The 26,656-nt window shown below is 35.5% G+C and overlaps 1 protein-coding gene across 6 annotated transcripts in view; it reads left to right on the top strand.

Moving 5' to 3' along the window:
- ERCC8 (ERCC excision repair 8, CSA ubiquitin ligase complex subunit) overlaps positions 1-26,656 on the top strand; it is a 51,764-nt gene that overhangs the window by 8,326 nt on the left and 16,782 nt on the right. For 2 of the 6 annotated variants that reach the window (XM_034656269.1, XM_034656266.1), the window contains exons 2-8: positions 2,679-2,774; positions 8,242-8,343; positions 12,014-12,137; positions 21,765-21,846; positions 22,887-22,955; positions 24,129-24,207; positions 26,068-26,168. In XM_034656269.1, coding sequence (XP_034512160.1) covers positions 2,679-2,774; positions 8,242-8,343; positions 12,014-12,137; positions 21,765-21,846; positions 22,887-22,955; positions 24,129-24,207; positions 26,068-26,168 — 653 coding nt within the window. The remainder of the gene's footprint in view (positions 1-2,678; positions 2,775-8,241; positions 8,344-12,013; positions 12,138-21,764; positions 21,847-22,886; positions 22,956-24,128; positions 24,208-26,067; positions 26,169-26,656) is intronic. The other 4 variants (XM_002916289.4, XM_034656268.1, XM_034656267.1 and 1 more) reach the window with 4 other exon arrangements.

The raw sequence follows: 26,656 nt of genomic DNA, 5'->3' as shown, positions 1-26,656 counted from the left end.
TCCCTTCTGTCTGAAGGACTTTATCTCTTTTAGAGCGTGAACCAAAATTTCTCACATGCACATGCATGTACTTAACATGTACCAAAATTCCAGACTCCCAGAAGGAAAGCAGGTATTCATCACAAAGCATCTTGTTGGCTCCACATAGCTTAGGCACAGTGAACTGTTCTTATCCAGGAATGGTGGGAACCCTCCTGAAATCACAGAAGCAGACAAACGCCTATCTTGCAAGTAGGCCTTTCTAAGGATAGCAGTCTTTGGCCTGCTATGTTAACTCTTTTTTTGCACACCTTGCCTCCTTCCACACACACCCTGCCCTTGTTTACCTAGCATATTACCCTCTTACTTTCCTTCATTTAATCCCTCTACGTTCCCTAAAAATTCAGTCCTAAAGTCTTTAGGTTGGATAGAGGTAGGCTTCCATATACAGCCTGGGATTAGAATGGCTTAGAGTGATATTGCAGACCCTGAGCAGGTTGAGGAGGTAGTCTAATTGTGGGGACTGACAAGCCCAGGTGATAGGGGTGTTAAGGGAGGCAGAAATCAAAGCCCAAGTCTGGTGAGCGATTTTCTTGTTGGGGATGGGGATGGTATTGGTGATGGGAGATTGGTTTCATACAGTGGTATTGATCAAATAAGCATTAATGATAATGGGAGCTACATTTCTCACTGTTCAGAGAAAGGAACTCAAGAAGGGCTGATTATGTTTGTCCGTGTTTCTATGATATTTTACCGGTTACAAGCAGCACAGATTACTCTTATTACTTGAAAAATCATCAAATAGGGGCGCCTGGGTGGCTCAGTCAGTCAAGCATTTGACTCTTGATTTTGGTTCAGGTCAGGATCTCAGGGTTGAGAGATCCAGCCCTGCGTTGAGGCTTAAGATTCTCTCTTTCTCCCTCTGCACACCACCCCCCCCACTCATGCTCTCTCTCTGTCTCAAAAAAAATGAAGTAAAATAAAATAAAAATTAAAAATTAAAAAATATTTTAAGAAATGGGAATTTCACTGGAAAATGTGAAAAATTATTTTCTGGTGAAATAGTGAAGCTCAGAGATGGCAGAACAGCATAATGGTCTGGAGAGAAAGTGTCAGAGTTCAGATCCAAGTTGAGCCAATTATTAGATGTATGACCTTGGGCAAATTACTTATGTCTTAGTTTTATAATCAGAAAGAGCAGTTACTAATATCACCTACCATCCAGGAAATCCATCACGTCAGATTGCCACTTATTAAATTTATTATTACCACTAATCACAGTGTCAGCAAATGGTAGGCTCTTAATATTAGCTGTTACTGTTGTTGATCAAGGTCAGAAAAGCAGTAAGTATTAGACTGGAGTTTTGAACCTAAGGCTAAACTGTTCCGAAGACAAAGGCCCATGTGTACCTTTAAATCAAACATTTGATACGTTAAAATGATTACCAAAATGTTTATAATTGTTAATGCTGCTACTGTGAAGATATAAAAGTATCAGTTTGTATCTTTTCTAGCACTGTGCATTGTTATTTTTTAAAAAATAAAACTGGCAAATAGGCTAAAAATTTTCATATAGATAGCATCATGTTGGTCAGTAATGAATTTAGAAATCATTCTAGTTAAATTAATATAAATGCTCTTTAACATCCAACAGACTAAGCAGATTCTAATAGTTAACGTTCACTGGACACTTACTGTCATTGTAATGAGCACTTTTCATGTATTAACTCATTTAATCTTAATATCCATTCCAGAATAATGATGGTTTACAGTTATGCAATATCAGAAATTTCATTCATCTTAATTTGTAAGAGTACTTGTTAGTCATCTTTTTATAGATATTTAATTGGCTTTTCAAAAATGTGCTTAACTGTTGAATTGAACATACTCATTGTGTTTCTACCTAAGGTATAAGAACACTCCCGGAAATTTTTTTTTAAAATACTGTAATTTAAGCTTTTGTCCACTAGGTGTCCTCAGTTAAGTTTAAGATATCAGAATTTATGGGGCGCCTGGGTGGCGCAGTCATTAAGCGTCTGCCTTTGGCTCAGGGCGTGATCCCAGCGTTCTGGTATCAAGCCCCACATCAGGCTTCTCCGCTAGGAGCTTGCTTCTTCCTCTCCCACTCCACTTGCTTGTGTTCCCTCTCTCGCTGGCTGTCTCTCTGTCAAATAAATAAATAAAATCTTAAAAAAAAAAGAAAAGATATCAGAGTTTAACTTTTTCATGAAAATTTATTTCAGTCTGTAAATATCTTAATAAAAACGTAATGAAGTTTAAGATAATGCTTCAGAGAAATTCTTTACATGTAATTGTTAGTACTGTTGGTATTTTTCAAATGTGTGGTAGATTTAAGCATTACTTGCAATTTTTGTACTACATGTAATTTTGGTGAAATAAGGATGTTTTCAATGCTTAAATTACTTTATTATTGTTTATTTGTTTTGTTTTGTTTTTTTAAGATTTTATTTATTTATGTGACAGAGAGACAGCCAGCGAGAGAGGGAACACAGCAGGGGAGAGGGAGAGGAAGAAGCAGGCTCCTAGCCGAGGAGCGCGATGTGGGACTCGATCCGAAACGCCGGGATCACGCCCTGAGCCGAAGGCAGATGCTTAACGACTGCGCTACCCAGGCGCCCCTATTATTGTTTAGTTTTATCTTACTTTTACCCCTTTTCCATTTTTATATTTTTTTCAAGGGTTTTGGGACTGGAGTTAAACAAAGACAGAGATGTTGAAAGGATCCATGGCAGCGGAGTTAACACCCTTGACATTGAACCTGTTGAAGCAAGATAGTAAGTTTATTACACTTAAGCAGTCTTTTTTTTTTTTTCAAAATGAGATGCAGTAAAATCTTGCTTTCAGATTACTTATATAAAGGTTCATAAAAAGTAGTAAAATTTCTAAATTGTAGCATTTTAAATCTGACATTACTAATTTAGATAAATACAGAACATCACACCCTTACAATGTTGCCAGGTAACCATTTCCAAACTACTTTATATAAACATATTTATTGTAACAGACATTGAACTTCTTTGGATACAGACGGCTTTTAAGTGCTACGCTGTGTGNTTAGTAAGAAACTCATAAGGAAAAGAAAATGTACTTTTTTTTTTTTTTTAAAGATTTTTTATTTTACTTATGTGACAGAGAGACAGCCAGCGAGAGAGGGAACACAGCAGGGGAGAGAGAGAGGAAGAAGCAGGCTCCTAGCCGAGGAGCCTGATGTGGGACTCGATCCCGGAACGCCGGGATCACACCCTGAGCTGAAGGCGGTCGCTTTAACGACTGCGCCACCCAGGCGCCCCTTTAGGTCCTATTTTAAAACAGAGTTACTACTCTGAAGGAGTCTAATGGGAAAACAAATAGAATATAAAAAGTAGAAAGTATATGTTGGAGAATTAAGCTTGAAGGATTCCAGACCTTTATTTGAACTCCTCCTGGGCTTTGTCACGTAGCTGCTAAGTGACCTTGAGCAATTGACCTAACCTTTTTAATTCTCAGTTGCCTTAGCTATGCAATGCTAACAATAACAGCTACCTAACAAATATATGTGTTAACATGATTAGCATAGGACCTGGCATATCATAAATGGTTTGCCCCCCACTCCTGTTAATCAAAAGCATTATCATCTATACTTTCACTCCTTTCAGTCCATTCTCCATACAGCAGCTGGAGTGCTTTGAAAAATGCAAATATGAACATGCCATCCACCCGCTTAAAACATAAATCCCACATTACTCTTACAAGAAAGTTCAAAAAGCTTCATGTGGTCTGTAATTAGACCAAGTATAGGAGTAACTAAAGTTTGTTGTATCATGTTGTGTTTAGCATTGCCCCACAGTTTTTGTATTACAATGAAGTGTTGTGATTATTTACATTAAAATAAACCAGACAGGTTTGACAGAATTCTGTTTTTAATTTTCAGCCACTGTCATAGTTCCACCTAGTAGTCTATGGGAAACATGTACAGTGAGCACATTCTAACTTAAGCACATGATTAAATCTAAAAGATGATCAGCGATAATTCTTTTCTTTGTTCTAAACTTTTCCAGATGCAACATAGCACCTCCCATTCAAGGTCAGCTTTGGGCCATTTACTTTTAAAATAATGACATGAACAGAAAGGGATAGCTGACTTCTTTTGGTCATGGGTGCTGGTGGAAAAGATATTCAGTACTGCTTCTCCAGCCAGCCATTTGGAATAGAGATCGTTTGTCTAACCTGTGAAGTACATGAAGCCAGTAGGCTACCAGTTGTCAGAGTCAATGAGAAATATGAGAAATTACAGATTATATGTGCATAAAATATGTGTGAGAAATACAGGCTGAGGAGTCTTTTTGCAGAGCGTATTGAGAAAAGTCAAGATTCTCACTACAGTGGTTTTCCCCTTTGCATGGTGAAATCTGTTAACTATTTCATTTGTTTGCCAAGACTTGTATTTTGCATTAAATCCTTTTGGCAGCAAAGAGAGTAATAATAAACAAAATGTATGTTTAATGGAAAATTTAAATATTGATGTTTTTCTTAAGAAAATTAGTGTACATATAATTTGCTCAAAATACTTTTTAATATTTACCAACCACCATGAGAGTTGTAGTGATATCACTGAAACCAGAACAGAAACCAGAATATACACATCTGGTAAAGAAGCATTTATTTCCAAAGTTAGGAGTTATTTTAAGAAGTCTCCCTGAAAATAATGTTTTAACAAGTGCAATTGCATAAAGTTCATTTGCATATCATTCTGTGAAGCTTGAATTTTTTTTGCTGTCTTCTAAATTCTTCTAAGTTACTGTTCATCATTAATACCAGGTTTTCTTGTCCATATAAAACATGAAGCTATATCTCTTACTGTGATTACTCTCTGAGTGGAATAATAACCTCACAGTTAAATAATGTCATTGTCCACAGATCCTTCAAATACAGAATCATTTAATTCCAATAGTGGCTCAATTGTTTCAACCAATTAATAGAATCCAAGGAAAGCTTTTGGAAATCATTCTAGCAAAGATGAAACATCTGACATTTTTATAAATACAATTTAAATTGAGTTAAAATGGTCACCTTTGAATATAATTTTTTGTTTTTGCATTGAGAATACATGGAGTGCCATGGTAAAAATAAATAAAATATTTCACAAAATTCAAATAGGAAGCAAAAATATTTTCAGAACTGGCTTTGGCATACATATAACTCATAGTTGTGTCCAAACAAGCTGCAAAATTCTGTCAATGGATATAAAAATTGTAGTTGTTAAAATTTGTAAATATTTTCCTATATAAACACTTAGTTAACTACAAAAGTTTTGTGCTGAACACTTTAGCATGGCATTACTTGCTGTCTTTTTTTACTAGCCATCATCAGTCAGATTTTTAGAACTGTTTCAGCAAAGATCTTTGAAGATCTACTTTTAAATAAAACTTATTATTCTACAAATTGGTATTGAATTTTTCTTAGAACAAGTCTGTAAATGAGTGTTACTACGACATGCTGCCGGTTCATGAACTCTTTGTAACTGGTTAACAACAAGATAAGGAGCTTGTACCAGAATGTAAGTTTAGTACATCACTAAGCACCCAAGTTATTTTTCATACTTTTCTCAGTGAAGAAAGAATTGTGTTCATGTGTGACACAAGCTCATTATCTTGCACTTTAAATAACAAAGAAACTAAAGAGGGCAATATAAAAAAATAAATATATAATACTTAGAACAAGTATGAGCGATCAAATTTCCCCACAAACCACAAAATGTGGATGAGTGGGAACAAATCACTGACAATTAAAAGATCTGTGTAGTATCAGCATCTGTATCAGAAGAGACATTGAAAACCAGTGGAGCATCTAGTAGACCTGATAACTCCAAAATAAACAGCGTTACTTAAAAGTTCAGCAAGCTGCGCCTGGGTGGCACAGCGGTTAAGCGTCTGCCTTCGGCTCAGGGCGTGATCCTGGCGTTATGGGATCGAGCCCCACATCAGGCTCCTCTACTATGAGTCTGCTTCTTCCTCTCCCACTCCCCTGCTTGTGTTCCCTCTCTAGCTGGCTGTCTCTATCTCTGTCGAATAAATAAATAAAATCTTTAAAAAAAAAAAAAGTTCAGCAAGCTAATTTGACTACAGTGGATGACACTGGGAGAGGATGACATACTCCCAATTATCAAGGGGTTCACAGTAAGACTGGAAGGGGCTGGAGCAGTCTGGGCCCTATGATCTCTCCAGCTAATCAACTTAAGATCTCCTAAAGGGCAAAACCCTAGAATGAGGAGAAACTGCTTGAATAGAATCCAAATTGAGCAGTATAGAGACAATGAAACAAAGGGAAAAGATGGCCCAGATAAAAATTGAGGAGGTGAACAGAACCAAGAAATCTCTGAAAGTGAGGTGCTATGTATTGAACATCTTATTAAAAAAAAAGAAAAAGATTCAAGAGATACAAAATTTAAATATTCTAAACCAAGACTCCTTTCTAAAAGTTTGAGAAAAGTAATTTCATATAAATATGAGCAAAATAATAAGATTAAAATCAAAGTCCATTCAAAATTAATATAAAAAAAGAGACTAAGTAATGACCCTTTAGACAATGTAGTATCAGAAAGATATACCTATGAAATAGTTGAGAACTCTAACCTAATATTTTAAAACTAGCTAAAAGTCATTTTTAAAAGATACAAGATCTGAAAAAAATAAGTTGGAATTAAGAAAACTCAGAAATGAGATGAACAAACTCAAGAAAACATTAAAAATAAAAGGCAGGTGTTTCAGAAATGAAGACTAAAGCATAAGAAATACAAGCAAATGAATACAAGAGGTAATACCTTAGAAATAGAAGGCAGAAAGGAGGATATTTTTAAAAATCAAGGAGAAATTGAGAAAGATAAAAAATTCAAGAGATGGGAACATATGTGGAAGATAGGCAAAGAAGACCCAGCATACATTTAGTAGGACTTCCCAGAGAAGAAACCCAAAGGAGAACAGAGTCAATATTAAAGGTATAATCCAAGAGAAGTTTCCTAAAAAAAATAAGATCTAAAACTACATATAAAGGAAAGAAAATCCTGTTTTAACTAAACTGCTTTGGGGCTTTATTTCCAAAGAAATGAAGTTTCTTATCTCAGATATTCAGGGAAATAAAATGTGAGTCAAGGGTTGTATATCCAGCCAGACTGATTTTCAAGTACAAAAGAATTGACAAATTGTCAGTAACATACAAGAATACAGGGACTGTTGCTCTCATTAGCCCTTTCTTCGGAATTTACCAAAGAGTAAAATCAGAGAATCATTATGAGTAGAGAGACAGCAACATGAGGTTTGATTATGAGCAATAAGATTAACAAATAGCAATTCTTCGTTTAGATGTATTAATTCATAGATCTGTCTGTCTGTCTTGATAGATTGTAGACTCTGGAAAGACAGAAACTATGCCTGTCTTGTCCACAGTTACATTAGCAGAGTGCCTAACATATTTCAGGTGCCCAAAGTTGAATAAAGTGACTAAATGTGTTTTTAATACTAAATCTAACATTTATTAATCCTTTCTTTTTTGTGAGGCTGTATAAAACTCACTTGCATATATAATTTTTATCTTTACATCATCTTTATGACTTAGATGAAAATGTACCCTTCTTCACAAATGTTTGAAGGTTTAGGTGAAGTAACTTGCCCAGAGTCAGATAGCTAGCATTAGTAACAGCTGGTCTGTCTGATTCCATTTTCATTTATCACAGTGTTTTTTTTTAAGATTTTATTTATTTATTCGACAGAGATAGAGACAGCCAGCGAGAGAGGGAACACAAGTAGGGGGAGTGGGAAAGGAAGAAGCAGGCTCATAGAGGAGGAGCCTGATGTGGGGCTCGATCCCATAACGCCGGGATCACGCCCTGAGCCGAAGGCAGACGCTTAACCACTGTGCCACCCAGGCGCCCCCATTTATCACAGTTTTAATTAGGACATAAAGAATGACTTCATAATATTTTACTTTCTTAATGAAGATAGATCTTTTGCCGTCTTGTTTCTACTGTCCTTTTTGGAATTACAAAGGTAAATTTTAAATGGTCACAGATTGACTCTTTCTATATTAATTCCACAAATATTAGATTGAGGAATTTTACTTTATTAAAAACCTGTATTAATGAAGATTTACTCTGTATTTGTGGGCATAATACATTTGGGTGTTTGTGGATCAGTAATTTTCAGAAATATATAATAAATAAATGAAGTACATAAAATGATAAATTAATGTGAACTTTTTTATTATTAGCATGTTATCAGGTGGTTCAGATGGTGTGATTGTACTTTATGATCTTGAGAACTCCAGCAGACAACCTTATTACACATGTAAAGCAGTGTGTTCCGTTGGCAGGTGTGTATTAACAATGTAATTCATGAATTTAAACATTTTAGTACTTTTTACATCAAATGAAAAACATGAAAATAGTAGTCATATGATCGTCTCAAGCAAATTGTTCAAATGTCACATTTCACATGGATATCCTTTGACGTTTTCTTGAAAATAAAAACCTTTGATTACGTCCTTTTTGTTGTACACCTACCTAGCACACCACGGTAACTAATCAAAGTTTTTAGTACCACTTAGCATAAGATTTATTTATTTATAAGTCCTTCAACTAATTCTAAACACAAATTATATTTTCCAACTGATATTAATAGAACAAAAAGATTAATGGCTAGAAGCAGTAAATATAGTCCCTCACCAAACATACATACCTATGCACAACTATCTTTTCTTTCTCCTTACTCAAAGCTGCCTAACTTAACATACCTCTCTTTGTCTTAAGTCTCCTGACTATTCTTTACTGACTTTCCAGTCTTGTGAGAATTATCTTTAAGTGTCTAGAAATACGTTTTATGACTGTTGTAATTTGTTCATAATGGCTACTTAATTTTTCTTTGTCACCTGTACCCGATCCAATATTGAGCACACCTTTGAGTTAACAGGGAGAAAGGGTGTTGGGAAAATGCTTTCAAGAGGAAAAACTTCATGAACATTAATGTCAACAATCATTCTGTATTAAAGCTGTTCCCAAAGCACTAGAATAGGTGCATAATCCATGGAGTATTTGGGAGGAGATTTGCAATCGTTTCTTGACTCTGATGCTTCACTTTGGAAATAAAGATTTGGGACGCTGTTTCTCTGAATCTCAGATGATTTTGTTTTAGAGATAATTATACCTGTCCTGTCATTCTTGTAAGGTTTTTGTGAGTCTTGGATGAAATATTGTCTTTTAAAAAGCATGTTAAAAACTTAAGCCACTCTGTAAAGCAAAGGACACTTGGTACAAAACAAAATAACACCTCTAATAGTCTGAAACTTGGTTTCTAAGAGGCTTACACCATTTTATACTCACTCCACTTGTACCAACAAAAACCCTAAATTCTAAAGTGTGAGATAGTAATATTCATTTAATTCATTTTCTCTTCTTCTATCTTAGCTAACATTTTAACATTGTTTAATTTGTTACATAACAAAATAGTATTTTCATATATACCACATGCTATCTAAAGTTATTCCCCAGGAACTGTGATCTACTTTTCTGGTAGTTAAAGTTAAGTAAATGCTTAGTGTGTCAGTCTTTTATTTTACCATAACATTCTTCTTGGATTCACTCTTTGTCTTTAAAAGCATAACTCTGAATGTAAATGGGTGTACAGTGAGCATGTTTGCAAAATTAGTTAAAGTAGCATTTTTTATGTCGGAAGACTTTATAATCTAACTTTACAAAATAATTTCATTAAAAATTTTTATTAAGTTAATGTGGCTTAGAGTGTTTGCTAATATTTATTTTTGCTTTACTTAATGCGTATGTTCTCAAGCACCAAAAAGATTCCCTTTCTGTACCAAATTTCTCATTAAATATGAATGAGAATAACAGGTCATACGTGGTAAGACAATAATATAACATTTTGTTCTATTCTTAAATTTAAAATATAAATGAGCTTTTCTTTTTAATCACTACATTAAAGATTTGTTTTACTGTAACTGGAAAATCTTGGTATCCATGAAAGTTCGTAGGAGCACATAGGAATCATTCTCCTTATTTTAAGCAGAAATTTATTGGTAAGATATTTAGTATCTCATATAACTGTTGGGAAGGTAAGAGAATCAAATGTAGGAAATGAGCAGACGGTGAGAGAAACTAAGGCAAAGACAACAGTTGGGGTTCATACCACAGGAACAATTTAGTTTGGGTTCTACCTGTCACCAGCACAGCCTCTCAACTCCATGACTATGAATAACCGTTAAATATCCCTGAGTTTTGCATCACTAGCTGGAGTTTTAGAGTGCCAGACAGGTTTGGGGAAGCTTAGACCATACGTCCATGCCCTTACTGCCAAGGGAAAGGGAAAGAGAATGTCTGGAGTCCCTAGCTTTCTGTAACAAGAGGCAATAAAGGGAGATGTCCCCCAAATAGGAGGAGTTTGGATCCAACTTAAAAAAAGTTCCAAGTATCCACTCCACAACCAAAAAGTCAGGTATCCACTACACAACCAAATTGTAATCATCCCTTTTCCAAAAGGTGATAGATCCTCAGTCTACTTAATTACCACATCCAGTTCCAGTTCAAGATAATGTCTAGTTTTACATGATCATTTATCAAATTATGCAACCTGTGGACTCCGTTTGTTGTTAACCTATATAAAGGAGGTAAGAGAGAGGAAAGAATAGGGAAATCAGTATATANACATCCAGTTCCAGTTCAAGATAATGTCTAGTTTTACATGATCATTTATCAAATTATGCAACCTGTGGACTCAGTTTGTTGTTAACCTATATAAAGGAGGTAAGAGAGAGAAAAGAATAGGGAAATCAGTATATATATATATAGATTATACATGACATAGAAAGGAATTATGGGTAGACACTATAGTCCTTTTTTGCAGCTCTCTCAATGCCAGAACTAACACTTTAAGGCTTTCCTTCATGTTCTCATTCATTCAGGTGCTTAAGGTCCTTCATCCTATATTGATCTAAACCTTCACCTTAAGGAATCAGAATTCATGATGGTCCTGTCTGTGTAGGATTGCAGTAGTCTTCTGTTAACTTCCGGATGTTTATTTTGTTATGGAAGATTTCCAGCATAATCAAGAGAGTATAGTGAACTATGTACCCATCATGCAGCTTCAGCAACTATCAATCATAACCAATCTTGTTTCATCTCTAACCCCACCCACCCACTGAGGATTATTTTGAAGCAAATCCCAGAAGCATATTATTTCATTCATTATTGTTTATATCTCTAAAAATAGGGATTTTATTATCTCACACAGTAATTCCTGATATTAAATATCCACTTGGTGTTCAGATTTCTGTCATCTTCTCATAAGGGTTACTTAACAGCCAGTTTGTGTGAATTAAAATTTAGTAAAGTGACATATATACCATATTTATCACCAGTTCAGGGCCTATACTGCTTCCTTTAGGACAGCATATTACCCTCACAAGGTGGTGTATTATAGCTGATATCATTACTGAGTCTTCAACAGATCATGCTGCTGTAGGTGATGGGTTACATAAGAGTGGTGCCTTGGACATCTACTGATTAATTGCATTTTTTTGTCATTGAGTAAGTTCCTTGATCAGAAGCAATATTGCGTGGGATACCGTGGAACTCTGTGAGGCATTCAACAATTCTAAGAATGATAATACTGATAAAATGGTATTTGGGAAAAGCGTATCCAAAACCAGAATAGGTATCTTCCAGTATGGAAGAATCACTGCCCCTCTCCATGGAGAGGTTCAGTGTAGCTGTCTAATTGCTCCAAGCTCAAATACAGAAATAGGAAGTCTTCCATTTAATGAGCCTTAGTAGGAAGCATGCCTCCACATTACACTACAGAAGCCTGAAACTAGAGGTATCTGGAAATTCTCCTCTGAACAGGTGGGATGCAGTCCTGTGATATAGGTTTGGCTGTTCATATTGTCCTACTTGAGACTGCTATGTGTTAATATAGTATCGGGTTTGAAACTCACGTAAGCCAAGTATTTCTAAATTTTGATCGCTGTTTTGTAGAAACCATCCTGATGTTCACAAATATAGTGTGGAGACTGTACAGTGGTATCCTCATGACACCGGCATGTTCACATCAAGCTCATTTGATAAAACTCTGAAAGTGTGGGATACAAATACATTACAAGTAAGTATATTAAAACCTTTCCAGATAGCTCTAGAAGATGAAGGAGAATTGACTAAACCATTTTAGTGTGATTATTTGCTAAGATGTTTTGTATGTGGTGGTTGAGGAGAGTTTGAGTCCCTGTTGCTGACTACCCTGTGACATTAGGCAAGTGTCTGCACCTCTGTGTGTTCCAGTTTCCTCACCTGTGAATGGGGGTAGTGACTGTATCTTATAAAACGGTTGTAAATATGTTGATACATGTAAAGTACCTAGAACAGTGGTTAGCGTATAGTGAGTGCTCAAAAAACATTAGTTATTATCCTCTTTATTTGAAAATTATTGTCTAGTGATCTAAGGAAGAAAATTGGATTTACCTTCTATTGACTTAAAACCTTAGAGGAAAAGAAAATTACTAATATTGCTTAGTAAAGGTAGACACTAAATAATAAGGGTAGATAATTAAAGCGGCACCAGGGTGGCTCAGTCAGTTAAGCAGCTACTTTCGGCTCAGGTCATGATCCCGGGGTCCTGGGATCGAGCCCTACTTCGGGCTTCCTGCTCAGCAGGGAGCCTGCTTCTCCCTCTCCCTCTGCCTGCTGCTCCACCTGCTTATGCTCTCTCTCTGTCAAATAAATAAATAAAATCTTTAGAAAACAGATAATAAAAAATAGTTTTTATGATATTTGGTTAAATTTATATTTCTAGTGCTAATCTTTTCCCTGAGCTCTAGTCGCATATGTCTCTACCTGTCTCCTGAACCTCTCTTACTCGAATATAGGGTAATCTATAACATGTTCCAAACTGAACATGATCACTCCTCACTTCCATTTAGTCCTCAAATCTTAGCAATTCTTTAAACTCTTCCATATTTTCTTTTCCTTCTCTCACCAACACTGTACATCTAGACTACTACTAAAAACTCGTAAGTGATATTCCTGCATTACTTTGCTTCCCATGTTTTCCATGGTAAGTTCTACCCCAGATTAAACTTATTATAAAGTGGTTTCATTGTGTCCCTACCCAAAATCTGTACGGACTTCCATTCTCTAAATTCAGTCTGGTGTTCTAAGTTCCCGCAACCTCAACCCCTATTCCCTCAACCTTAGCTTCTACAGCTCTTTTCCACCTAAATTATTTGCGGTCTCTAAATTGATCTCCTTTTGTCTTCTGATCACATCTTGATTGTATTATAGTCCCTTCTTCAAGTTCCTTACCCTATTTTCCTATGCAACTTTTTCCATCTCTTAATTGTCCAAATTTTGTACCTTTAACCAACTTCTCCATATTTTGTTTCCCCCTGCCCCCCACCAATCCCTCATAACCACCACTTTATTCTGTTTCTATGAGTTTGACTTTTGTAGATTTCACATATAAATGATATGTAATAGTTATCATTCTCTGACTTATTTCACTTAGCATAAATGGCAAGATATCCTCCTTTCTTGTGGCTGCATAGTAGTCCATTGTACAAAAATACCATATCTTCTTTGTCTCTGCCTACACTCATGGACACTTAGGTTGTTTCCATGATTTGGTTATAATAAATATAAAATAAATAAATATAATAAATAATGCTGCAGTGAATATGGGGGTGAAATATCTCTTCAAGATAGTGACTTCGTTTCCCTTGAATATATATTCAGAAGTGGAATTGCTGTATCATAAGATAGTTCTGCTTTTTATTTTTTGAGAAACCTCTGTACTAGTTTCCACAGTGGCTGTACCAATTCACATTCCCACCAACAGTGCACAGGGTTCTCTTTTCTCCATTTCCTCACTAACACTTATTATCTCTTGTCTTTTTGGTATTAGCCATTTTAACAAGTGTGAGGTGATAGCTCACTGTGGGTCTGATTTGCATTTCCCTGATGATTAGTGAGAGTACTTTTTCACGTACCTGTTGGCCATTTGTATGTCTTCTTTGGAAAAATGCCTTTTCACTTTCTCTGCCCATTTTTAAATTGGATTCTTCATGGTTTTTTGGCTCTTGAGTTGTATGAGTTGTTTATATATTTTGGATATTAACCTCATATCAGACACATGATTTGTAAATTTTTTTCTCCCATTCAGCAGGTTGTCTTTTTATCTTATTGACAGTTTCCTTTGCTGTGCAGAAGCTTTTTAGTTGGATGTATGGTTCCACTTGTTTATTTTTCCTTTGTTGCCTTTGTTTTTGGTGTCAAATCCAAAAAACCATCACCCAGAGACCGGTAACAGGGAGCTTACTGCTTTTGTTTTCTTCTAGGAGTTTTATGGTTTCAGGTCTTACATTCAAGTCTTTAATCTAGTTTTTAGGACTTATTTGGAGTGCAACTCATGATCCTGAGATCAAGAGTTCAGCATTTAACCAACTTAGCCACCTAGGCACTCCTCAAGTCTTTAATCTATTTTGTAATTTATTTTTGTATATGGCATAAGAAAGTGGTCCAGTTTCATTCTTTTGCCTGTTGCTGTCTGATTTTTCTAGTAACCATTTCATGAAGAGACTATCCTTTCCCCATTTGATATTCTTGGCTCTTCTGTCATAAATTTATTGACTATATATGCATGGGTTTATTTCTGGGCTCTCTATTCCATTGTTATCAGTGTGTTTGTTCTTATGCCAATACCCTATTTTGATTACTGTAATTTTGTAAAATAGCTTGAAATCAGGAAATATGATACCTGTAGCTTTTTTTCTTCTTCCTTAAGATTGCTTTAGCTATTTGGGAGTTGTGATTCCATACGAATTTTAAGATTTTTTTTTTTCTGTATCTGTAAAAATGCCACTGGAATTTTGATAGCACTTGCACTGAATCTGCAGATTGCTTTCAGTAGTACGGACATTTTAACAGTGTTAACACTTGCAGTCTGTGAGCATAGAATATCCTTTCATTTATTGTGTTTTCAATTTCTTTCATCAATATCTGATAGTTTACAGTGTACATATCTTTTACCTACTTGGTTAAATCTAGGTATACTATTCTTTTTGATGCAGCTGTAAGTGGGATTATTTTGGTGTATAGAAACACAACAGATTTTTATATATTTGATTTTATATCCTTCAGCTTTATTGAATTTATTAGTTCAAAGAGGTTTTTGGTGAGTTTGGGGTTTTCTATATATATTATCATGTCATCTGCAAATAGAGACAATTCAAATTCTTCCTTTCCAATTTTTGTGCTTTTTTTCCTTGTTTCATTTCCCTGGCTAGGACGATTTCTTCTTCTTCTTCTTCTTCTTCTTCTTCTTCTTCTAAGTTTTATTTATTTCTTTGAGAGAGAGAGAGAGCATGAGCAGGAGGGGCAGAGGGAGAGGAAGGGAGAGAATCTTCAAGCAGACTCCACGCTGAGCGTGGACACTGACATGGGGCTCAGTTTCATGACCCTGAGATCATGACCTGAACTGAAACCTAGAGTTGGAAGCTTAACCGACTGTGCCACCCAGGTGCCCCCTCGCTAGGATTTCTGATGCCAAGTTGAGTAGAAGTGAGGTTTGGGCATCCTTGTCTTGTTCCTGATCTTATAAATTATATAAAAAAATAGAAAATTAAAAGACTGAAAGCCCTATAGAGAACTAGACAGCCGAACATGTTTTTTAAAGATTTTATTTATTTGTTTGGGAGAGAGACAGAGAAAGAGAGCAGGGGAGGAGCAGAGGGAGAAGGACAAGCAGACTCCATGCTGAGCACAGAGCCCAACACGGGACTCCATCCCAGGACCCTGAGATCAGGACCTGAGCAGAAATCAGGAGTTAGGTGCTCAACCAACTGAGTCACCCAGGTGCCTGTAGGCAAAACACTTGCTTAGACGCTTCATAAAAGAGGATATCTAAGTACCCAATAAATAAATACATTCAGTTTTATTAATTGAGCACCTGGATATTTTAATTAAATCCACAGTGGGTACCTCTCTATATCCTCCAGAATGGCTAAAATTAGAGGGTCTGATAACAATAACAAGTGTAACTGTTGCTGATGAGATTACAGTTGGTACACATATTTGGTATCAACTGAGGCCAAATATGTGGGTTTCTTGTTACCCAGAAGAAACATTTTTGAGTATATAAATGCATACATATGTGCACCAAGCGACATTGACAAGAATGTTCATAGCAGCACTATTCATGGTAACCAAAAACTGGAAAAATTCCAAATGTCTATTAACAGTCAAATGAAATCTGACACATTTTACATTGGAATACTATCCAGCAATGCCAAGGGAACACTCACTTCTATATCAATAAAATGTATGAATTTTACGTAATATTGAGAAAATAACCAGACACAAAAGAGTACTTAATATATAATTCCTATTCAAAAATTGGCAAAACTAATCTAAAGTGATAGAGGTCAGTATGGTGGTTATCTTTCTTGGTGAGGGTTAAAAGGGGGTGTAGGGAGCCTTTTGGGGGTGTTAGTAATATAATGTTTGTAATGTTCTATGTTACAATGCAGGTGGTGGTTACTTTGTCAAAATTCTTTGAGCTGTAACTTATGATCTATGTACTTTTCTGTATGTTTGTTACTTACACTTCAATTGAAAGTGTGGTTTAAAAGTAATAAGCCATAAATTTGCATTTTCTTGCATTAACATTGACTTCTTTTTAAAACTCTGAGAAAAGATATCTTGATTTCAATTTTTCTTTAGAACATAAATGTTTTTGCCAATTCAAAATAGTGTTTCATGGGGGCACCTGCCTGGCTTAGTTGGTAGAACATGCAACTTTTGATCTTGGGGTTGTGAGCTCGATACTCAGGTTGGGTGGAGATATTACTTAAAAAAATAGTATTTCATGGGGTGCCTGGGTGGCTCAGCCATTAACCGTCTGCCTTTGGCTCAGGGCGTGATCCCAGGGTCCTGAGATTGAGCCCCTCATCAGGCTCCCTGCTCCGCTGGGAGCCTGCTTTTTCCTCTCCCACTCCCACTCCCCCTGCTTGTGTTCCCTCTCTTGCTGGCTGTCTGTCTCTCTGTCCAATAAATAAATAAAATCTTTAAAAAAAAATAGCATTTCATGAGTTCATAGTTCTATCTGAAATAGACAAAGCATTTTATTGATAAGAACTTTGAAAGTATTCAATAAGAAATAATTTCTTGCCCATCTGCTAGGTACAAAGAAGAATAAGGAAGGCATGATATTGTCCTTTTCCACATCCTCTATCCCTGTCACTAATTTTTCCTATTAATGTACATATTATATATCTGTCATACCTTTACTTCATCTGAGTTTTCCATAAGTGTGTTTTAAAGCTTGAGCATATGATATGGGTTAAAGGAGTATCTTCACTAGAGACTTCTCTGTTATACGTTAGGGTAAAGAACAACTTTTTCTTATTCTCAGTTTTCTTAGAAATTTGCATAATGGAACATAAATCAGAAAATACAGTTGTTGGTATCCAGGCCATGTTCTTTAGAAATGAGTAAAATTCTTTAATATATTCAATAGTATGTATTCAATTTCTGTTACATGTTAAAGCTGGGGATTCAGTGGCAATCAACACATTGTCCCTGCCCTATGGCAAGGAGCTTCAGTTTAGCAAGGAAAACAAATGATTAAACAAGAAATAACAGTGAAGTCCAAAAGGACTATAACGATGAAAGTGTACAGTGTTTTAGCAGGGTCACCTAATCTATGGAGAATCAGGAAAAGCTTTCTAGAGCAAGTGATTTCTGGCTCTGGCTTTTGGCTGAGATGAAGGATGATGAGTAGAAATTGGCCAAGTCCATAAAAGAAGGATGAGAGTTCTAGTCAGAGGAAACGACGTGAGAAAACTCTTTGGGGTAACAGTGAATGTGATGTTTTACAAACTGAAAGATGCTCACAATGGCTAGAGTGCCAAAGGACAGTAGCCAGATAACAAAGCCAAAAAGGTAAGCAGTGTCTGTATCATGAGAGGCTGTGTTACTTTTATTAAGTAGGTTGAATATTTTCCTGGGAGAAAAAGTAAGCTTTTGAAGAGTCTAAGTAGTGGCCAAAAATGAAAACATCAAATTGCCATTTTAGATGAAACAGTCTGGATATGTTGCCAATAGTTTGGAAGGTAGTAGCAAGAGGAGCGTCAAAGGGTCCAGGGAGGAGATTGCAGTAATTCAAGCAGAAGTCGGTAAATCCTGGCTTGACTTAAGTAATGGCAACAGGATAAATAGATATGAGAGGATTATAGAGAATTGACAGGAGTTGCAAGTTGATTAGCTATCAGGAATAGTGAAATATCAAGAATTTCAGGGAAATGCAAATCAAAACCACAGTGGGATAACCATTTCATACCTTTCAGGATTGCTGTAATCGAAAAGACAATAACAGGTGTTGAGTAGGATGTGGATAAACTGGAACCCTCATAAATTGCTGGTGGGAATGTAAAATGGTATAGCTGTTTTGGAAAACAGTTTCTGAAAAGGTTAAACGTGGGTTTAGCATATGACCTAGCAATTCCACTCCTGTGTATATACCCAAAGCGAAATGAAAACATAACTTCACACAAAATTTGTACACAAATGTTCATAGTGGCATTATTCAAAATGACCAAAAAGTGAAAACAAATAAAATGTTCATCAGCTGACGAATGGGTAGCCATCAAATGGAATATTATTCAGCAATAGAAAGAAGTGAAGTACTGACATATGCTAGTGTGGATGAACCTTAAAAACATCATGCTAAATGAAATGAAAAAAGAAAACATTATGTTAAATGAAAGATTGCATAAGACCACAAATTGTATAATTCCATTTCTGAAACATCAAGAAATAGGCTAATTTATAGAGACAGAAAGTAGATTAGTGGTTTCCTAGGGGAGATGGTAGGGGAAAATGGGGAGTGTCCGCTGATGGGAATGGGGTTTCTTTTTGGGGTGATAAAAATATTCTAAAATTGATTTTGGTGATGATTGCACAACTCTATGAATATACTAAAAACCATTAAAGTACATACTTCGAATGAGTGAATTGTATGGTACGTCAACCACAGCTCAATAAAGGTATTATTTAAAAAGAGCAAGAATAGGGGCGCCGGGGTGGCTCAGTCGTTAAGCGTCTGCCTTCGGCTCAGGGTCCCAAGGTTCTGGGATTGAGCCCTGCATCGGGCTCCGTGCTCTGCTGGGAGCCTGCTTCTTCCTCTCCCACTCCCCCTGCTTGTGTTCCCTCTCTCACTGGCTGTCTCTTTGTCAGATAAATAATCTTTTTTAAAAAATTAAAATTAAAAAAAATGAAGAGCAAGAATATTCTCAAGTTCTCTACGTTGGGCAGTTGGGTAGAGTATATTGTTATTTACTAAGATAGAGAAAGATTAAGGGGGGTATTGAGTTCAATTTTAGATTTGTTGAATTTGTAGGATTCACAGTAAATCCAAATGAAGATAATCTAGGAAGTGAGCTATCCATATCTGGTATTTAAGAATGTGGTCTACACAGAAAATACAGACTTGTGTCACTACCATATAGGTGGCAGTTGAAGAGAAGAGTGCATAGAGCAAAACCTTGAGGAAGACCAAGATTAATAAGACAGGAAAAGGAAAAACAAAGCCTGCAAAAGACAATGAGGAGTAGTAGCCAGAGAGAGTAAAAGGAAAATTGAGTATGTGATATGATGGAAACCAGTGAAAGAGATTGCTTTAAGGAAGGTGGAGTAATCTGCTGTGTTGAATGTTACTGACAGTTTAGGTAAGATGAGGTCTCTACTTGGTGGTGGCAGGTATCAGTGATCTGGAAAGAGTAGTGTGAATGGGAGTAGTGGAGATAAAAATAAGATTGTGGTGACTTGAGAAATATGTGGGAGATAAGAAATTAGAGTCAAAATTTGGATTCAAAGAGGAAGAAGGAAGATTAATTAGGGATATAGAATGCAAGGTTTTTGTTCTCGTCTTGGGGAGAGGGTTGCTGTTAAGATGAAAGAAATATGAACATTTTTTAATGCTGATGGGAATGAGCTAGTAGGGAGGGAGAATTTTTAGATATCCTGGAGATAGAGGAGATAATGTGTAGCGTGACATTTTTAACAGTGTTGAGGGGGATCTGAACACAGGTAGGGGTATTAACTTTAAATATGAGGAAGGATGAATTTCCATAACAGGAACAAAGGAAGAAAGGTAAATGGAAGCAAATGTATTTGTAGGTTTGTTGATAAGACATTCAAGGAATACTCATTGAATTACTTCCTGTTTTCTCTTTGTAGCAAAAAATCAGATCACCTGTTATGACTGAGTAATGGTGTTTGTGGAGAGTGGGGAAGTTTGAAATAGCTGTGAATATTGCAGAGAATAGTAGTGTAATAAAATAGGACTGGCAGTCAATACTGAAAGCACAGTTGAGACAAATGATCTTTTAGAGTGATGCTAGTTTGACTTACTATAAGATTCTCTTCTCTTGGGTTAAGGCAGGGGTCAGCTTACTAAGCTGCCCATAGGCCAAGTCTGGGCCCATGGCCTCTTTTTGCAAATAAAATGGGTTTTGTTTTTTTTTTTCGTCTATGGCTGCTTTGACACTACAGTGGCAGAAATAAGTAGTTGGAAGTGACAGAAATGAGTAATAGTCCTCAAAGCCCAAAATATTTACAGTCTTACCCATTACAGAAAAAGTTTGCTGACCTCTGGTGTAGATCAGAGTGGATATAGGTGCAGAGAAGGCAGACATTTGGAGTCATCCAGGGTTGAAGTCTTGACAGAGTGAAAGAATTAATGATAAAGGAGTTGAAGAGATGATGGCTGAAGTAAAGTATTGAACCTTGAAATCCACGCTGAAGAAGGAAAAAAAGCAAAGACGGGGAACTGATAGGAGTTTCGGGTTTTATTTGGATGTCTTGGAAGTAGTTGGGAAAAACTAAGCTGAAAATGGTAGAAGATTGTGGTCGTACATTACATACATGAAATGTATGATTTTGAAGGAAGAGCGAGGGTAGGTGAAGAAAGTACTGGGATATGGTAGCTGAGGCTGAATGGGACCGAGAGGCAGAGAACTGGCTAGATCACCTGTGTAGATGATGAAATTCCCCAGACTGGAGTGGAGAGGAAGATGGTGAGCCAGGTGGTTGTCTTTTCTTCATCCCTCGAATTTATTAAAGTTCTTTCTCTCACAAAAGGTACAGAGTGCAGTAAATAACATAGTATTTTTTTTTAAAGATTTTATTTATTGGGGCACCTGGGTGGCTCAGTCTTTGAGCGTCTGCCTTCGGCTCAGGGCGTGATCCCGGCGTTCTGGGATCGAGCCCTGCATCAGGCTCCTCTCCTGGGAGTCTGCTTCTTCCTCTCCCACTCCCCATGCTTGTGTTCCCTGTCTCGCTGGCTGACTCTCTCTCTCTCTCTCTGTCAAATAAATAAATAAATCTTAAAAAAAATAAAAGATTTTATTTATTTATTCATGAGGAGAGGGAGAGGCAGAGGGGGAAACAGGCTCCCTCCAGAGCAGGGAGCCCAATGCGTGACTGGATTCCAGGACTCTGGGATCACAACCTGAGCCAAAAGCAGACACTTAACTGACTGAGCCACCCAGGCGCCCCAGTAACATAGGATTTAAAATTAACAGGTTTTTGAGTGTATCACAATTCTATGTGTAAGTCAAGTAAATTACTAACAGTCATTTAAAAATTGGTAACAGTGTGGAAATAAGTAAATAGAATGTTTACTGCTTTTGTGATTATAATTAGAACTTACACTTTTCAAATGTCTTTTGATTATCAGACTGCAGATGTATTTAATTTTGAAGAAACTGTTTATAGTCATCATATGTCTCCAGTTGCCACCAAGCACTGTTTGGTAGCAGGTTTGTACCTGTACTCTTTTGCTTCTCAACATATTGAAACTTGCTCCCTTTTAATACCTAGTTAGTTTTGATATAGACATTTTAACCCAGATGAATATCACAATTCTTAAAAAAAAAAAAAAAAAAGCTCAAGTGTATAGTATATTTACATTTAGTTTATTGGTATGGTGCAAGTTGGGCACTGTGCTAGTGGATAGGATTCAAAGATTAAGAAAGCACATTTCTGTTCCCTAAGGAGTTAATTTTCAACAACCAAAGTTTCAAAGATTTTATTTACATGAACAAAATTGGGCAACTTTTTCAATTCAACACAATAAAAAAAATGGAATTTATTTCTTTTTCTCTAAGATTGTGTTACTCAAACATCCATTTTTATGAAAGCACCTACAACAAGAATTTTCATGTGTGAGGAAGAAAAAATGTTTTTCTGGTATCAGGTCCCTATGATTCCATTATTTGTTTGGCACTGCATGAATGTCTTCACCTGCAGATAGCAGTCAGCTGCATCATCTGTAGAGAAGAGCTGGGCACTAACCTGTCCTTAAGGTCCACTCAGTCTGTGTCCAGTGTCTGGAGGTATATCATTAATATGCAAAGGCTGAGGTAGTAAGTAAAATTATTTGATATAATAAAATAGCATAGAATTATGCATACACATTGCAGCAATGTAGATTTCCTGGTTTTGATATTGTGGTATAGTTAACTAACATAACAATGGTTGGGACAACATGCGTGAAAGTTACACAGGATCTCTCTGACCTATCTTTGCAACTTTCTGTGAATCTATAATTATTTCAAAACTAAACGTTAAGAACATAATGCAGTAATAGAGCTCTCTTAGTAGTAAGGTATAACTGCAATTACATTTTCTAATTATAAACATTAAAAATGATTTGAAGTGTATTTTTGGCATACATTTTTTTATATTTCTGTGTGGATGCAGAGAAGATACCATGATTCATAATGGTAGTTTCTCATTTCCTTTTGGTGATAATTTATAATAAAATTATCTTAAACCATTCTTGTTTTTGTTTTTACAGTTGGTACTAGAGGGCCCAAAGTACAACTTTGTGACTTAAAGTCTGGATCCTGTTCCCACATTTTACAGGGTATTTTTTTTTTATTTGAAACAACAACTACTTTGAGTAAACCATTCAATAAAAAGAAACATTACTAACAATGTGTTCTTTGTAACTGACATGACTGATGTATTTTGTGCTAGTTGTTAAAAGTCAACAGGGAAATAAAGATCCTTCTGTGCATTATTCTTATAAAACTGAACTATTGAGGAGACATTTATATAAACAATAGCCATAGGGTAAACTCAAAGGATATGGAAAGTCTAGCTGAAAAGCTTATCTTACTTCTACATTAAAAAAAAAATTATTTATGAACTTAGGTTGGCACATTTGTCTTATGAGCATTGTTTAGGCTTGTTCTAAGTAAGCATTCTTAATATTTAGGTGCTTTTTTATTCCTGAATGCAAATATTTTAGAAAAAGCTATTAAAATAATATTTTGGTTAAAATATATTAATTTGAATATTTTTGCTACTTTGTCATCAATATTAGACTACATCAATTCTAAACAATGGAAAGATGGCTTATAATTCAGAAATTTACATTTTTATTCATCCCTGAGAAACACATAATGTATCAAGAGAACCTGGTGAGATGGATAGCATCTGTTTTACATTGTCATGAATCTCTAGTAATATAAGTCAGGTAGATGAAAATATCTACTTTGAATAATGCACTTAGGCAAAAGTGGATTAAAATGCTGAAGTCAGTTGTCCTATGAATGTATCACCTGTGCTTTCTAGAAAAAAAATTTTTACCTAATGCTTTCTACATTCATGAATTTTTTTTTTAAATTTCTATTATAACTTTCTGAAAGTTAAAAACCATTTTTATTCTTTAGATGTTTAACTTATATGGTTTGTTGCAGTGGTTTTTTTTTTTTTTTAGTAGATATAAGTACTAAGCTTAAGCTATATTACTTAATAGTGGATTCACTTTTTAATCTAACAGCTGTATCAAAAAAGAAAGACTCACTTGCTCTTTCCAATGCAAAACCTGGCCATTAATAATGAGATAACATGGTGTGAGAAATGCCCCACAGACTTCATATTAATATTTAAACATAGATTATTATAAATGTGAAAAAGTGATGATCATATCAATTTTTTAAAATATTTAGTCTTCATTTTCTTCAAAATCAGACATATTTAATTACACTGTATCTTCTGATTTTTCAAGTATTTTACAAGACTTTTCATACAGTTATATTTGCAGGTCACAGACAAGAAATACTGGCAGTTTCCTGGTCGCCACGTTGTGAATATGTCTTGGCCACTGCAAGGTAACATACAAATTACTTGGTTTTGAAGTTAGTAATTAGTGATAAAAATTCTGGAAACACTATTTTTATAAGATGCATATTTAGTTATTAATTAGGCCCTTTAAATAATTGAGTTACAGTTTTTAAGTCCTATCACTACATCTTGAAGGTGCTCACCTTTTAAAATAGAGAAAACAAGAGAATCTCTGTAGCAATGCAAATCCGCTAGTACTACCCGTAAAATAACTGTGTTGTCATTTTTTTCTACCTAAGTAGAAAAAGTAGATTTAATTTTAAAACAGTAACATTTCAGTTCATTTTCATAAATACAGAATTATTTTGAATCTGATTCAACATTTACTCATTGATTCAATTTACTAAAATTTAATGACTGCCTACCATGAACCAAGCAGTTTAGTCCCCAGAGAAGCTTCCGTTAATAGTTTACAGAATGTGATATTGAGATCTGTGCTTTCTGAAGTAGAACAAGTCTAGAATGTACCCGTAAGAAGGCTGCCTAAAGAGGTGTGAAGGTGAAAAGCTAGGTGCTGGTTTTGGGTCCACGATAGGGCAAATTTATACTGTTCATGCCTAACTTGGTTTTTCCTCAAACCATGGGGAAGCTAAGAGGCTTTCAGTTTTCAGAGTACTGCAGGAATTTGAATAAATATGAGAATGGACCTAGTAATCAGTGTTAGGAATCAGGTAAGTCCAAATCTTATCTGTGTCAGAAAGTGCTTAAATCCTCAGACTCATCCCATTACAGACTTTTTCCCTAGCTGGAAAGAAAGAAAACCATTTTGAAAATGGTAAATGGCTAGCTTTTTGCTTGCTGTTCTAATTGGCTAGGTTTGATGGTGATCTGTGAAAAGAATCAAGACCACAGGAAGAGATAAGCCCTGTATCTGAAAAAAAAAGATTTATAAGTTAGAAATAGGCTTATAAAATGCATTGTATTGCTCTTTTTTTTTTTTAAAGATTTTATTTATTTATTCGACAGAGACAGACACAGCCAGCTAGAGAGGGAACACAAGCAGGGGGAGTGGGAGAGGAAGAAGCAGGCTCATAGCGGAGGAGCCTGACGTGGGGCTCGATCCCATAACGCCAGGATCACGCCCTGAGCCGAAGGCAGACACTTAACCGCTGTGCCACCCAGGCGCTCCTGTATTGCTCTTTCTAATTAAAGGAGCCTGGATAAACCCAATTTGTTAAAATATTCTTGAAGTCTTTTTTGAGAACATGATACATTAAACTGATTTATATTTTCTTTAGGAGCAGTTGATTTGAAGTTGTTACATGATCATAGTTTTTTGCCTTTATTCTTTTCACTTACTTGATATAAAACAAAAAGTGTCATTGCTAAGAAACGTTAAAGTTAGTTCTTGTCTATCTGGCAAAGATTGATTTGAGTATAGGAAACCAAATATAAATATATTGTCCATATTATTCACCTTAATTTTTTCATAAAAAAAGAAAACACCAAATTCATGCCAAATGAATTCTTAAAGTAAAATTAGCTGCTTGATTGTCCAGAAAACATTTGAATAACAAACAACAGAAAGGATGTAGTAACAAACTTGCTAAGGGACAAGCTCCAAAACTATCTGGTTTTGGCGGAGGAACCATTAAAAACAAGCAGAATTCTGTCCGTGTGATCTAAAAAAGGTTACCTTTTTTTTTCCTTGCTATTTTTTTCACTGCTTTTTGCTACTATTGACTTTGAATATTTGATGAAAAGGCAAAAGTTCAACAAACCAAAAGTACCAATATATTTGCACTAACATGCTGAGACTTCTGTGTGCCATAATATTGGAAAGGTAGGTGAAGAGTACAGTCATTGTCCTAGCTATATATGTCAGTGTAACATTTATTTCTTCTTAGTGCTGACAGTAGAGTAAAATTATGGGATGTGAGAAGAGCATCAGGATGTTTAATTACTCTTGATCAGCATAATGGAAGAAAGTCACAAGCTGCTGAATCAGGTAATGAAGAATACATTAATATAGAAATATGCCAATGATAGTAATTTTTATATTGAAAAATTTTAACTGAAACCAAGTAATTAATGTATAGAGACAAGTTGCAAATTTTATGATTTAAGAAACGGCATTCACAATAAATTTATTTCTAAAAGTACATATCTAAATTATGGTTGTCATTCTTCAAGATAGAAGTACGACATTTCATCTATCCCTAAATTTTCAAATGCAGAAACTTTTCTGAATTAATTTGTTACTTTTTTTTTCCTCCAATGAGGTCAGCTAATATAAATTTATTGCCACTTAGGAAACTATAATAAATTGAAGGAATAGTAACATTTTGTGGCCATTGTATGAAAATAGAATTTGCAAATTGTGTTAAATATATCAGCTGCTATCCAGGTGATAAAGTACACCTCAAGTGCGTTTTTCCAATAGAATTTAATTTCTTTTTTTTTTTAAGATTTTATTTACTTACTTGAGAGAGTGCG

The sequence above is a fragment of the Ailuropoda melanoleuca genome, chromosome 3 (assembly GCF_002007445.2).
Source record: "Ailuropoda melanoleuca isolate Jingjing chromosome 3, ASM200744v2, whole genome shotgun sequence".
In the NCBI taxonomy this organism is placed as follows: domain Eukaryota; kingdom Metazoa; phylum Chordata; class Mammalia; order Carnivora; family Ursidae; genus Ailuropoda; species Ailuropoda melanoleuca.
This window is presented reverse-complemented; position numbering and strand designations above follow the sequence as displayed.